The sequence below is a fragment of the Phyllostomus hastatus genome, unplaced genomic scaffold (genome assembly GCF_019186645.2).
Source record: "Phyllostomus hastatus isolate PE091 unplaced genomic scaffold, TTU_PhHast_1.1 phas_scaffold_501, whole genome shotgun sequence".
Classification (NCBI taxonomy): domain Eukaryota; kingdom Metazoa; phylum Chordata; class Mammalia; order Chiroptera; family Phyllostomidae; genus Phyllostomus; species Phyllostomus hastatus.
In genome coordinates, this window is record NW_025334033.1 from 63,074,449 (window position 1) to 63,086,480 (window position 12,032).

The window sequence follows — 12,032 nt, forward strand, 5'->3', positions numbered from 1 at the left end:
CGACGCCTCCACACACCTGCTGGGATGGCTGGAGTGAGAAAGGGCAGCGGTGCCAAAGATGGGAGAGACCTTGCACTGTGTGACCGAGACCTCACACGCCACCGGTGCGTGGGGATGTGAAATTATAACCACGCTGGACACTGCTTAGCAAGCAGTGTGCATCAAAGCTGACCATGTACGCACCCTGCAACCCGAGGTGTATGCCAAACAGGAATGTGGACCCCCACATGCACGTACTAAAATGTTCGTGGCAGCCCCATTGCCAGCGCCATACTGGAAGCCACTCAAGTGCCCTTCTGCCATTCAGGGCGTCAGTGCCCTGTGGTAATGACTATGCCACACAGCAATGGGCCTGAACCCACGCACAAAAACACGGACGGTTCTCCCAAACATGTTATTGAAGGAGAGCCACTAAACGCAAAAGACTCACACTGTATGGTTCCATCATGGGAAACACAGGCGGGAGTGACCTGTGATGGTAGCGGTGAGGGTCGTGGCTGCCCTTGCGGGGGGAGGGCTGTGCGGTTACTGCCGGAGGAGTGGGGGGTTTCTGGGATGTTCATAGTGTGTTGTTTCTCGACCTGAGTGCTGGTTACAGGGAGGGGGTGTTCGTGTTCTGAAAATTCGGCAAGCTGCACACGGACGGGCATTTTTCCGTGTGTGTGTGTGTGTGTGTGTGTGTGTGTGAAAAGTTGCGTTAAGAGGGCTCCACCAGGGAACAGCTGACCGCGTGTGATCTTCCTCTCCCCAGCCCCAGGGCGGCGGCCGGCCGGCGTGGTGCTCCTGCACAAGTCCCTCGCCCCGGACTTTGAAAAGTTCTGCCAGACCAACAGCGGCCCTCTGCCCCTGCTGGGCCGAAGCGAGCCAGGCGGGTGGGCATCGCCGGCCCTGGGCGCTGTCCCAGACTCCAGGTAAAGCTTGTGGGTTCCTGGGGTTAGAGGTCGGCAGTGGCCAGATGCTACAGCCAGGTGTCTCTGTCGCCAGGGGCCTCTGGCCTCGGGACCCCACGGTGCCTGGCACAGAGCCTCGCTTGGGACTGTTGCTCGTGAAGGAGCTGCCCTCCCCCCGTCCCGTCCCCATTCTTACCTCTATCACCTGGGCCAGGTAAAATCTCTGGGGTCACCAAAACAGCCCAGCCCTGGAGAAATCCCACTGACGCCCCCTGACCACAGCCAGACACCTGTCGGCACAGGCTGGGGAAGGACATGCACGCGCTTGCACGGCTAACGCTGCGGGCTGCACCCCCCAGACTTTGAATGCAGCCATCAACGGGGGCCGCTTCCGTGTGGGCGCTTCAGGGGGCCGTGTTTCTCCCACACCCCCCACTCAGGTGCCCACCTTCCCACGCCTCCCCCGCAGTATGCTGGGACCGGTCTCCTCCGCCACTCGCACCCCCTCCTCCTCCCACGCTACCCCTCTCCTGCTGTCCCGCTGGAGAGACTTCCCTAACGCCACAGCTGGTCATGTGACTCCCACGTTCACGTTATCCGAGCCCTCCCGCAGCTGACAGCTTAGCCTCCTAGCGAGACCCGCAGTGACCTGGCCCCCGAGTGGGTCACCCCCAACCCTCCCCTCAGAGAGTACACTCTGTTATCATTCTGAGGACTCCGGAGGTGGGAGGGTCCTTCAGAGACCCCACCTGGGCTGAGCAGCTCATTACCTTTTCCCGAGCACCCACCACACTACCTGCTCGGGGACCCCTGGAGCCGATGCTGCACCCTCCTCCCTGGTCAGCTGGTGAGCTCCTCTTCACACTTCAGGACCCAACTCCCACACCTCCCCTCTGCGGGAGAGGATGGTCTCCCCCGTCCCTACCTCCCTCCCCACCTGGACTGTGAACACTCACGGCTCCGTCCTGCAAGGACCGATTGCGATGGAGTCCCACCTGCCCACGGAGGACTTCCAGCTTCTTAAGGGCCGTGTCTTCTCCGTCACTGGGGCCCATTAGCACACCTGCGCCCAGCACAGGGTGGGGGGGGCGGCTCAGCAGATGGCTTCAGGGCAAACGCACCGCAGGCTCGTACCAAAGTGCTGCACCCCTGCAGAAGAGTTTCTCTGAGGAAGGAGGTGGCCTCACCGCTGCCAGCACTGAGTGCTTCCTTGAGACTCGTGGCCTCTGTCCCCTTGGTCTGCGGGCCCTGCCTCGCCGGCAGAGAGGACACCTTTGTTTCTTGCTGGTTTGCTTGGCCCCTGGTTGAACTTACAGGAACCATGACAGGGTGAGGGTGGGACTACACGATATACACACTGATTTGATAGTTTCCGATCTACTGAGATTCAAAGGCTGCCAGCGTGGCCCCCCGTGCCCAGAGCCACGTGCCCACCTCGGCACCAGTGCCCGAAATTTCAGCTCCGGACGTCCTTCTCTCTCTCCCTCTTCCTGTCTTTTTAATCATTGTTCCGTTACAGTTGTCCCCATTTTCCCCCTATTACTCTCCCCTGCCCTACCCACCCCCCACCGCCCCCATGCAACTGTCTCCTCCATTGTCTTTGCCCCTGGGTCCTTTACACATGTTCCTGGACTTGATGCCCTCCCTGGTCCTTTCTTAAGAACCCCTGGTCAAGGGCCACACTGACCCGGGGCTTCTGTGAACTTCCCCTTGTGTCCCCAGGACAGACCGTCCCCAGTTCCGTAAGTACGAGTTCGGTGCCTGCACGGGCAGCCTGACCTCGCTGGAGGGGCACTCGGAGCAGCTCAAGGACATGGTGACCTTCTTCCTGGACTACAGCTTCTCCGTGGAAGGGGCCTTGGAGAAAGGGGGGCTCCCCAGAAGAGATCCAGCAGGCCACGGCCACGGGGCTGCATACAAGGTAGGAACACAGTCCACGGGGGTGGAGTGACGTGAAAACGTGGGTCGCCCTGTGTTTTCCGGGGAGGTGGGGGGAGAGCAGTGGCTGAGGGGGCTGGACACCCAGGCTCTGGCCCCAGCTCGGCCGCTGCTCTAGCTGTGCAGCTTGGGACCTCTCCGAGCTTGTCTCCGCATCTGGAAAATGGGGCCAGCGGCCCACCCTGGGGACTATTGTGAGCACCCTGCTGTGAGCACCCCACGTGGCCTTGGGAATGAGCCCTTATGGACCGATAGCTGCAGCTGTGCAAATAGCCCATCAGGCATTCGGGCGGCTCCTTTAACCGAGGGGATCTCAGGGAGATTTTTTAAAACCTTCCATGGCTCGAACTTCCCGATATTGGGGAGAGTGTGCCCAGTGGGGTCCGTGCCCCAGGGTCAGTGGCAGTGCCCCGGCCGGGCCGTGAGCCACTGGGGTACGCCTCTGTCAGGGAAGCTGGCTCGTGTTCTTGGCCAGAGGTGGCCTCTAGTGGTCACCGTCGCAGGGTGGTCACCTCTCCTGGGACCTGCCTCCCTGTGGTGCCTCAGAGGCCTCATTCCAGCCACTGTTTGTCACGGGGACAGAACCGGAGTCCCTCGGCCCCCTGCCCCCGCCCCCTTCCAGGACACTCATGTGAGGGTGGGAAGTCCCCCCGATCACTGGCGGGGTCGAGTGAGGGTCAGCCCGTGTCTGTGGCCTGCTCCGAGTTTCCTGATGGATGAACCAGGTTGGAGATTTCATTCCGGGCTCCGGGACTTGATGGGGGTTCACAGGCTTGGGCTCCTGCCAGGGAGGCCCGAGCTGCCTCTCTGATGAGAAGCAAGGTTGCCCACGGTGTGAGCTGCTTTTCACGTGTGAACTAGGTGCCTGCGTGGCTTTCTCACGTGTGAAGTCAGTGGATATCTTGAAGGGAGGGAGGGGCGAACATTCACAGAATCCCCATCTATCAGCGTGTATATCAGGCAGGTAGGCAGAGCCCCAGCTGCCGGCAGCTTCCGGGGCAGGGTCCTGCCTGGAGCACACCGCAGCGTGGCAGGTGAGAGCTCGGGGGGCCTCAGGGCCCACCATGCACGGCCCTTCATTTTAGACGAGGTACCTGTGGCCCCTAGAGGGAGAAGAGGACTTTCCCAGGCCCCACAGCCAGACTGGAACTCAGACTCCTGGCCTGCATCTGTAAAACGTCGCCAGTGGAGTTGTGGCCATCAGCAGGTGCTTGCACAGAGGTGCTCTTCACCTCACAGGTTCAGTGGAGCCACGGGTTTTCCACAGCACAGCGCTGCCCCCGGTGGCTCCCAAGTGAATAGCTTTCAGTTTAAGGCGGACACCTCTGCCCCTGGGCTCCTGGGAGGAACGCCAGGCAGCCATCTGGGAGTCAGGTGACAGCTTTAAAGGGATGAAGGAGGCGCCTCAGGTTCGGGGACCGCTGCCTGTCCCCTGAGAGTGTCCCTGGCATGTGCACCCTCCCAAGGGTTGTTATCCCGATGCCAAACTGGCAGGTGCGCCAAGGCTGCACCTGGCTGTGGCCGGGGCGCTGACAGCAAGCCCTTCGGGCGGCACCAAAGCCGCCCCAGCAGACCATCCTCTGGGCCAGGTCCGGAATCTTCCCTAAGCCCCACTGCAGGGACCGGAAAGTCACACAGGTCATCCTGGGCGGCTTCTGCTGAGACCGGGGAGGCAGGGCCCAGTGGGGCCCGGGGGGCGCAGGCCTCCATCCTGTGTGGGCCCAGGAGGCCCAGGACCCCGGGTGCCTCCCCCTCCTTGGGTCCCTCCGCCCCGCTTCCCCCAGAGGGCGCACATGGGGTCTGCTGGCCACTGAGGTCCACGGAGGAAATTCAGAGGGTCCACGAACTTGGGTGGAGAGAAAAATCACATTTCCATTTTCACAGCCTCAAAGTGACACTGAGCATTTCCTTCGACGATGAAGGTCGGCGGCGAACTGCCGCCGCATCCGCTGACCCTGCGACTCTGTGGCTGCCCGAAGGAACCCCAGATTATCCTCCTGTCACACCACGGTTCTTCCAGGTTCCTCAGAAATATCCTGCGTGTCGGTCCTGACAGCGAGATCGCGCAGGTGGCTCTGTCGTCTCGTTCCTTAACCCGTTCACGAAGAGTCGTACGTAGGGCTGTGTGCACCACGTGTCTTCACACTTTGACAGCTGCCTTTGCAGCCGTTTCCTTTGTAAGCCCACGCACCCCCTTCACGTGGTTAGAAGCGTCACTTTGACGGGGCTCCGCAGCTGCACCCGACCACCCCAGGGGCCCACGGCGTGCACAGAGTTAGGATTCTCTGCATTAGACCAACGATGTCCAGCAAGCGTCCTCCTCGCTGTCACATGAGAGTCGAAGACATGTTTTGTGAGAGCCACCGGGACCTCCGACCTACTCCACTCACTGCCTGGAACTCTTGGTTCTCAGGGCTCTGATCTGGGCCGAGTCTATGTTTTAACATTTCTTTCACTCCATTTCTTGGCAGACAGCTGTGCCTTGTGTCACCGTCGCTGGCTTTTCCTGCCCTCTGCTGGTCACCATGAGGCCCGTCCCCAAGGATGAGCTGAAAAGGCTGGTGCAGGCCAGTTGCTCCGCGGGGGGTGTGCAGGCACAACCGGTTCACATCGGCGACCCAGGTCAGTGCCCGCGCTTGTTCATGGCCTACAGCTGCTCTTGGCCTTGGGCTCAAGGAGACGGGAACATGGGGTGTTCCGGAGCTCCGCCAGCTTGCCCTCCCGCGGCTGCGTGAACCGTGCTGGGCTCCCAGGTGCCCTCAGGTTTGAAGGTTGCTGCCCCTAGCAGAACAGTGAAGAGCTCCTGTGAACGCCAGGTGAACTGGGGCCGGGGAGCAGGTGCTGGAACGAGGCAGCAGAGCCATCTGTCTTGAGATCTGAGCTCAGAGCGGCCTCTAATCCGGGCTCTGTGGCATGTTTGGGTGGGACACGGCTTTGTTCCCAAGGTTAACGTGGACTGAAGCCCACTGATCCCCGGCATCTGAACTCAATCTGAGGAAAAGCAGGCTGAGAGTGAGTGAGCAGACCCAAGCGTGGACACGGTCCAGGCCTCCTGGGGGCTCTCCCAGGGCCTGGTGGGAGCCCAGGGTTGGGCCTTGGGTGTGAGTGAGCGCTGAGTGTAATTGAACTTGCTTAGCTGTGGAACAGACGAAATCAGACAAAGCATAGCATTCTGTAAAAATACAACCAGCCCCCGCCCCCTTCCTCACTGAACATGATCTCAGGACCGCCCAGAGCAAAGCACCTGCCGGTTTTTTTTCTCATGAATGACACCTTTTCTCTTTGCTGTCCTGTGAGCAGCGCCCGGTGGCTGGCCAGGGGCGGGGACGCTGCTGCTGGTCTGGTGACTGAGTTTGGGTCTGGGACATGTGACTCAGTCTGTACTGAGATAAACTCACGAACACGGGCGGCAGCGTTAGCGATCTGCACGAGGAAGGCGTGGGGCCCAGGGCGCCCAGACCCCAGCAGCGGCCGCAGCGGGGCGCTGGGGCTCCCCATCACCCCAGGTGGCCTCGCAGCCGGCGAGCATCCTGGGTTGTTCAGCCCGATTCCTCTGCTCCTGCCCATCCTCCTCCGCCCCATTCACAGCAGCCCTAGGGCTAGAGCCCCTCCTGGGGAGAGAACCGTAAACGTTCAGCTTAGACGGTACCTGCCAGCGCAGGGCCTGGCGGGACTCATTTTCCTTTTCTGTCTGCAGAACTGCTGGGGATCAAAGACCTCTCCAAACCTGACTACGGGGATCCCGAGGTGTGTCGGCCGGGGGATATCCCCGTGTTCTGGCCCTCTCCCCTGACCAGCCTCGAAGCCGTCAGCAGCTGCAGTACGTCTGGGCTTTGGGGCGGTGGGTGGGGGGGGGCGGGGAGCACCACTGTGACTAGGGTGGAACCGCAGGGTCTGTACTTCTGGGAAGGGCGGGCCTATCCAAGGCATCGATATAAAGGGTCGCGTCACGTAGCAGAGACCCGCAGCCCGCAGCAAAGAGGTCCCTGGACTCTGTCTCCACCCCAGGAGGGGTCCCCCAGAGCCACTGGTCCTTCAGGTCCCATCCGTCTTGCCCAGATACATTTCTCTCCGCAGAAGGCTTGTTGCCTAGCGGCCAATATTTAGATTGACCTCTTGAGACACTTTGGAGGTCGGTGTGGCTTTGAAAGCAGAGGCGGCGACAGGCCAGGCCACCACACGACAGAGCCACGCCCCGTGGCGACAGCTCTGACATCGGCCTGGCTCTTCAGGGACCCATTTCGGGTGCTGCCCGACACCCAGAGAAACAGTGACTGTGTTCATCGAAATCTCTAGTTCCTCTCCTTACACACCGTGTCTAAAAGTTAAGCGAGAGTGATTCGTGCCTCCATCAGCAGGTTTTCCTTCCGAAGTGCTGGCTGACTTTGGCTTTCTGTTGGATCTGAGGCATTTTACCGTTTTCTGTGAACTCCAAGACGTTATTTGCTCAGTTCACACCTGCACCTCCTGAGCGTTTGTTATGTATACGTAAGGCACTACGTGGGATCCTGAGATGAACAGGCCAGGGTCCCTCATCTCCGGGAACACGCAGCCGAGTGGGGTTAGAGCACTCGGGAGAAAAAGACACTGAGGAAAGCAGAAGGTGTAAGCTAAGCCTAGTCAGAACGAAGCACCGAATGGGCCAGGCACAAGGACACAGACCGGGCAAGACACGGTGCCCGGTTCAGGAAGCAAACCGCCACACACCGAGGGCTTGCGCCGCACCGGGCGCCTCTCTGCACACTTTCAGGTGCATCCTCCAGTTCGGTTCCGACAAGCACAGGAGGCCACTACCGCTCTTCCACAGCTGAGGGGGCAGGTTTAGAGAGAATAAAGGCACATCCCAGACTCAGGGTGTTTGCCATGCGACAGTCGTGTTTTTAATACCTCTGCCAGACTGCCTCATGCAGCCCGTCATCGAGCAGGGGGGAGTTTTTTTTTAAAAGAACAAAATTAGCATACACCAAAGCAAAATACAAGGGCTGTGAGAACAACAGAAGCTACACCCAGAAAGAACTGTGTGTCAGCAAATCTAACGCTGCAAAGTGAAGCAAGAGAGCTTCACGCTTGGGAGAGTTCAGGCAGCACCTCCCGATGGCCGTGGGATTCCACCGATGGGACCTCCTCGGGACCCAACGACCGCCGTGGCTCTGCCTGCCCCCTCTTCTCTCACACTCACCTCATCTCCGCTCTCCTGAAAATCGGAGGCACCTGTTTCCGTGGAACCTGACTTAGCCATCAGCCAGCACATGGTGCCAACCACCGGTGTAAGGGGTGCGGGTGGCAGAGCGGCGCAGGGCGCCTTCCTGCCCGTCAGTGGTGGGCTAGACCAGGAGGGACTGGGTTGGATGGTGTGGGGTGGGCTCAGCCCCGCTTGCTCTGTGTTTTAGAGACCCCGCTGGCTTTCACCAGCGCCCCGGGTTGCGCAGTCATGACTGACCTGCGGGACAAGGAGGCTCCGGCCGGTTGCCTCACCGCGGACAGGATTCCAGAGGTCCACTGCATTTCCCAAGATCCTTTGCACTACAGCATCACATCAGCTTCAGCGGCTCGGAAGATCAGAGAACTGGAGACTGTAATTGCCATAGACCCAGGTAAGGGGCAAGGCTTCGTGTGTGGCCTGGAGGAATTCACCACTGACGTGACGTGCAGTGAAAGAGGCAGCATAAGATCGCATTTACGGCACGGTTTTTAAAAATGCTTATACTGTACATGACGCCCAAAAGGACTAGAAGTGCATGCCCCAAAATACCGAGGGGGGTGATCTGTGGGTAGAGGAATTATGGGTGATTTTTGGTTTATTTTTTTTCCAAAACGTTCAGCCCTAAACATGCGAGGGAGTTTGGGAGGTGAGCGTGGTCTCCAGGTGTATCGCCGGACTGAACTGGAGTTGGCAAGAGGAGAAGAAGGGAGCCTGCTTCCCGGGCAGTCAGGGACCACCGTTCAAACATCACCCATGCACCCACGATGGCCCCAAGCCTCCCCTGTTGTGCCGTTGCCCTGGGGTTGGGCAGAGAACAGAATTCTTGTACCAGGCGGCAGGGGCGGGGGTGGGGGCCTGGCTTGCACTCCTGGGGGGTCGTGGTGGGGCAGGCCTGAGCTGTTTGCCTCAACACAGTTTGCAGCCAACATGTACCCTGCAAGGGCACCTCAGAGTAAACAGCCCTTCTGTGGCTTGTAAGCCTCCGGCTTTGTAGACAGGGACAGGCTAGTGGGACCCCGAGGTCTGCTGGTTCCAACAAGGACAAGGATGAGGTTTGCTGAAAGCTGGTTGAGGGGTTTTCAACTTCCTGGAGTATCTTTATTAAAAAGCCGAATTCCTATTTCAAGGTGGCCAGCAGAGGGCGCCATGTTGCACGGGTGATTTGAGGGGTATTTTTTGTGTGTGGTTTTTTTTTTTTTTCCTGATAGAGGCTCACAGAGAAGGATGGTGTCCACTTCATGGCCACTCTGCACCTCAGTTTCCTTACCAGTATAACAAGAGTCATAACATGTATACCACCCTCTCAGGGTTTTGATAGGTAATAGGAATACTAGCTATTATCTACTGACTTAATCTGGGCCAGGCATGTGCTAAAAACACTTCCACGTTTCATCTTATTAAATTCTCCCAATACCCCTACGAGGCAGCTGTTACTAACTTCCTTTAACAGGTGAAGAAACCAAGGTGTGTAAGATTAAGAGACGTGCCCGAAACCCCACCCCTAGTACACGGGAGCGGATGGTTGGGCAGCGCGTGAACCACACCCACTGCCCCCAGCCCACGGTCAGCAGAGCTGGCTGCATTGGGCTGGAGTCCGAGTGGTCTGTCCCAGTCTGTCCCCTGCAGGTATGCAGGCTCCAGCCTCTCCCAACTCCCACCCCACCCCTCTGCTGCCCCTTCCCACGGGCTGTGCTTCCAGACGCCGGCTGTTTTCCCACTTTGTCTGGAGGAGGTGCCCGTGGCCCCCTGCTGGCCCACCTGACAACCGTTTCCCGAGCAGACAGATACCTGGACCGACGGTGGTGGGGCCCCTGTGGAGAGCAGGGGCGTGAGACCCACCTGGGGAGGGTGACCGTCCAGGCAATACTCCGGAGACCCAGGCAGAGTAGGTGACAGTGACGCTGAGGTAGAGAACAGCACCCAAATGGAGCCACCAAGCAGACAGGCTGGGTGCCCTTCTGTGCTGGCCGGCGCTGCGGCCCAGGATCGGACTGTGCCGACCAGCCTGGAAAACGTCTGATCTTTCCCTGGACCCGGGACTGCCCCCCAGGCTGCCCCCCCCAAGTCACAGAAGGGTCTGCAGTAACCGAGGTCCCTGTGAAACCAGAGGGCAGAGCTTTTTGTTTGTTTGTTTGTTTGTTAGGTCTTTCATTTGCTCATTCATTCATTCGTTCGTTCAATCATTCATCCAATCATTCTGCAGGGAATGTGATTTCCTAAACATATAGACGCGGAGTAAATGTGGGACCCCCCCTGCCCCCCAGATGCACATTTTAGGACAAACGCAGACACAGAGGTCAGTGCTCATAGCTTGGTGCACGCCTAGAGTCTCTCACATAGTGGGTCTCCTTGGCGGACATTTAAAAAAAATTCTGTGATACTTTCTCACCAGCATTCTTACCCACACTGACTCTCTCCCACTCAGCACAAGGACCATGGAAGATGAGTTATTGACTCTGCCATGAGCTCAGACTTTTAAAAAAGCAACTGTGAAGTATGAAGTGAAGTTACTGTGGAGGCAGAGCCCCGCAGCTTAATGAAAATGACCCGGGAGGCCAGCCACAGCACCCGCTCTGGGGCCCCAGCGGAGGCTCGGCGGGCAGATTTATGACTGTCTGGGCGCGCCAATATCGTCCATAAAGAAACATTGTTAATCCTCCAGAACAGCAGATGCTCCCGAGTCCCACTGCATTAAACGGCAGATACAAGATGAATGGCAGCAGACTGAGCCTTACTCAGTGGGCATAATAATAGGGCCACTCAGTCATCTTTGAGAGGACGCTGGCTTGCATTTGAGGTGCCTGGAGACCATAAAGGAATACAAGGTTTCTAATAACGGTGTTTGCACGACTAATAAACAACTAATAAAATCACCGCAAATGCAAACGGACGGGCCGCATTAACACTGAGAGTTCTCTCTCTCCTCCTTTCCCTTTGGGGTGCTCACATCCTACGAAATAGCTTACAGTCCAGTTGTTTTCTTTCAAAATATTACTTTTCTCCCCCTTTATCAACAGCAACTTGTGTTCATTGTATAAATATATGAAAAAGGAAGGAGGCAATAAAAATGACCAGTATCCCACCCCAACTAACCATTGTTAATTTTGCAATGTCATGTTTGCCCTTAGAGCCTTTTTCTCTGGTCTTGGAACTGTAAGGCTGAAACAAACAAAAACAATATACAGGGGCGGGCAAAGCAGGCATTTGGCTGTTCCCGGAGAAAAGATGGGCAGGCTGTGATTATTGCAACAGCTTCATTAACTCTGTGTTTTGCGTACTCACAGCCTGACTTTCAGAACCTGACTTTTACAACTTTTTCATACGCTGCAAACTTTTTCCTGTGTTGTTAGTCTTCTACAACAATCTTTTCTTTGCATAGAATTCCGTTTTACAAATGTCGCACCGACGTTGTGACTGCCCTGTTTGACACCGTAAGCAATGCTGCGGTGAACACCCTCCTGACCATGCCTGCCACATGCCCACCAGCCCTTCATTAGGACACGTCCCCAGAAGGGACTGCTGGCTCCAGGGTCCAAGCCCCAGCTCCAAACCACCCTCTAGACAAGTGTTCTCGTCCCCACTCCCACTGGCAGGGCACGTGGGGCCATTTTCCCAAAGCCCCCCTCCCCCTGGGCCGCCCCCATGCTCCACGTGGGAAAACTGAGGCTCAGAGTGAGCCAGGACAAGGCCAAGGTCACACAGCCACGACGTGCCAACGCTTGGACTTGAATGTAAGTTCCCAGGTTCTAAACTGGGAGCTTTTCCTCCGTAACAGGAATTCAAACCCTGTTCACCTTCGTAGCCCGCAGGCACCTCAGATGCAAGCTGACATCCTCTCACGTCCCCTAGGCCCACCTCGCACTTTAGCCACAGCCAGCGTGGAAGTTCTGAGTCACGTCCTGCCTTCCCACGGCACAGATAGGCTCCAAGGCGACCTGAGTGTAGACAAAGGCACAATGGTATGTGACAAGAGTCGGAAGGCTGTGCTGCCCGGCTGGGAC

General features: G+C 57.9%; 1 protein-coding gene across 2 annotated transcripts in view; it reads left to right on the plus strand.

The window, feature by feature from the left end:
* DGLUCY (D-glutamate cyclase) overlaps window positions 1-12,032 on the plus strand; it is a 61,233-nt gene that overhangs the window by 20,629 nt on the left and 28,572 nt on the right. For both annotated transcript variants that reach the window (XM_045823366.1, XM_045823367.1), the window contains 5 exons: window positions 752-911; window positions 2,613-2,811; window positions 5,300-5,450; window positions 6,526-6,648; window positions 8,219-8,422. In XM_045823366.1, the coding sequence (XP_045679322.1) occupies window positions 752-911; window positions 2,613-2,811; window positions 5,300-5,450; window positions 6,526-6,648; window positions 8,219-8,422 (837 nt within the window). The remainder of the gene's footprint in view (window positions 1-751; window positions 912-2,612; window positions 2,812-5,299; window positions 5,451-6,525; window positions 6,649-8,218; window positions 8,423-12,032) is intronic.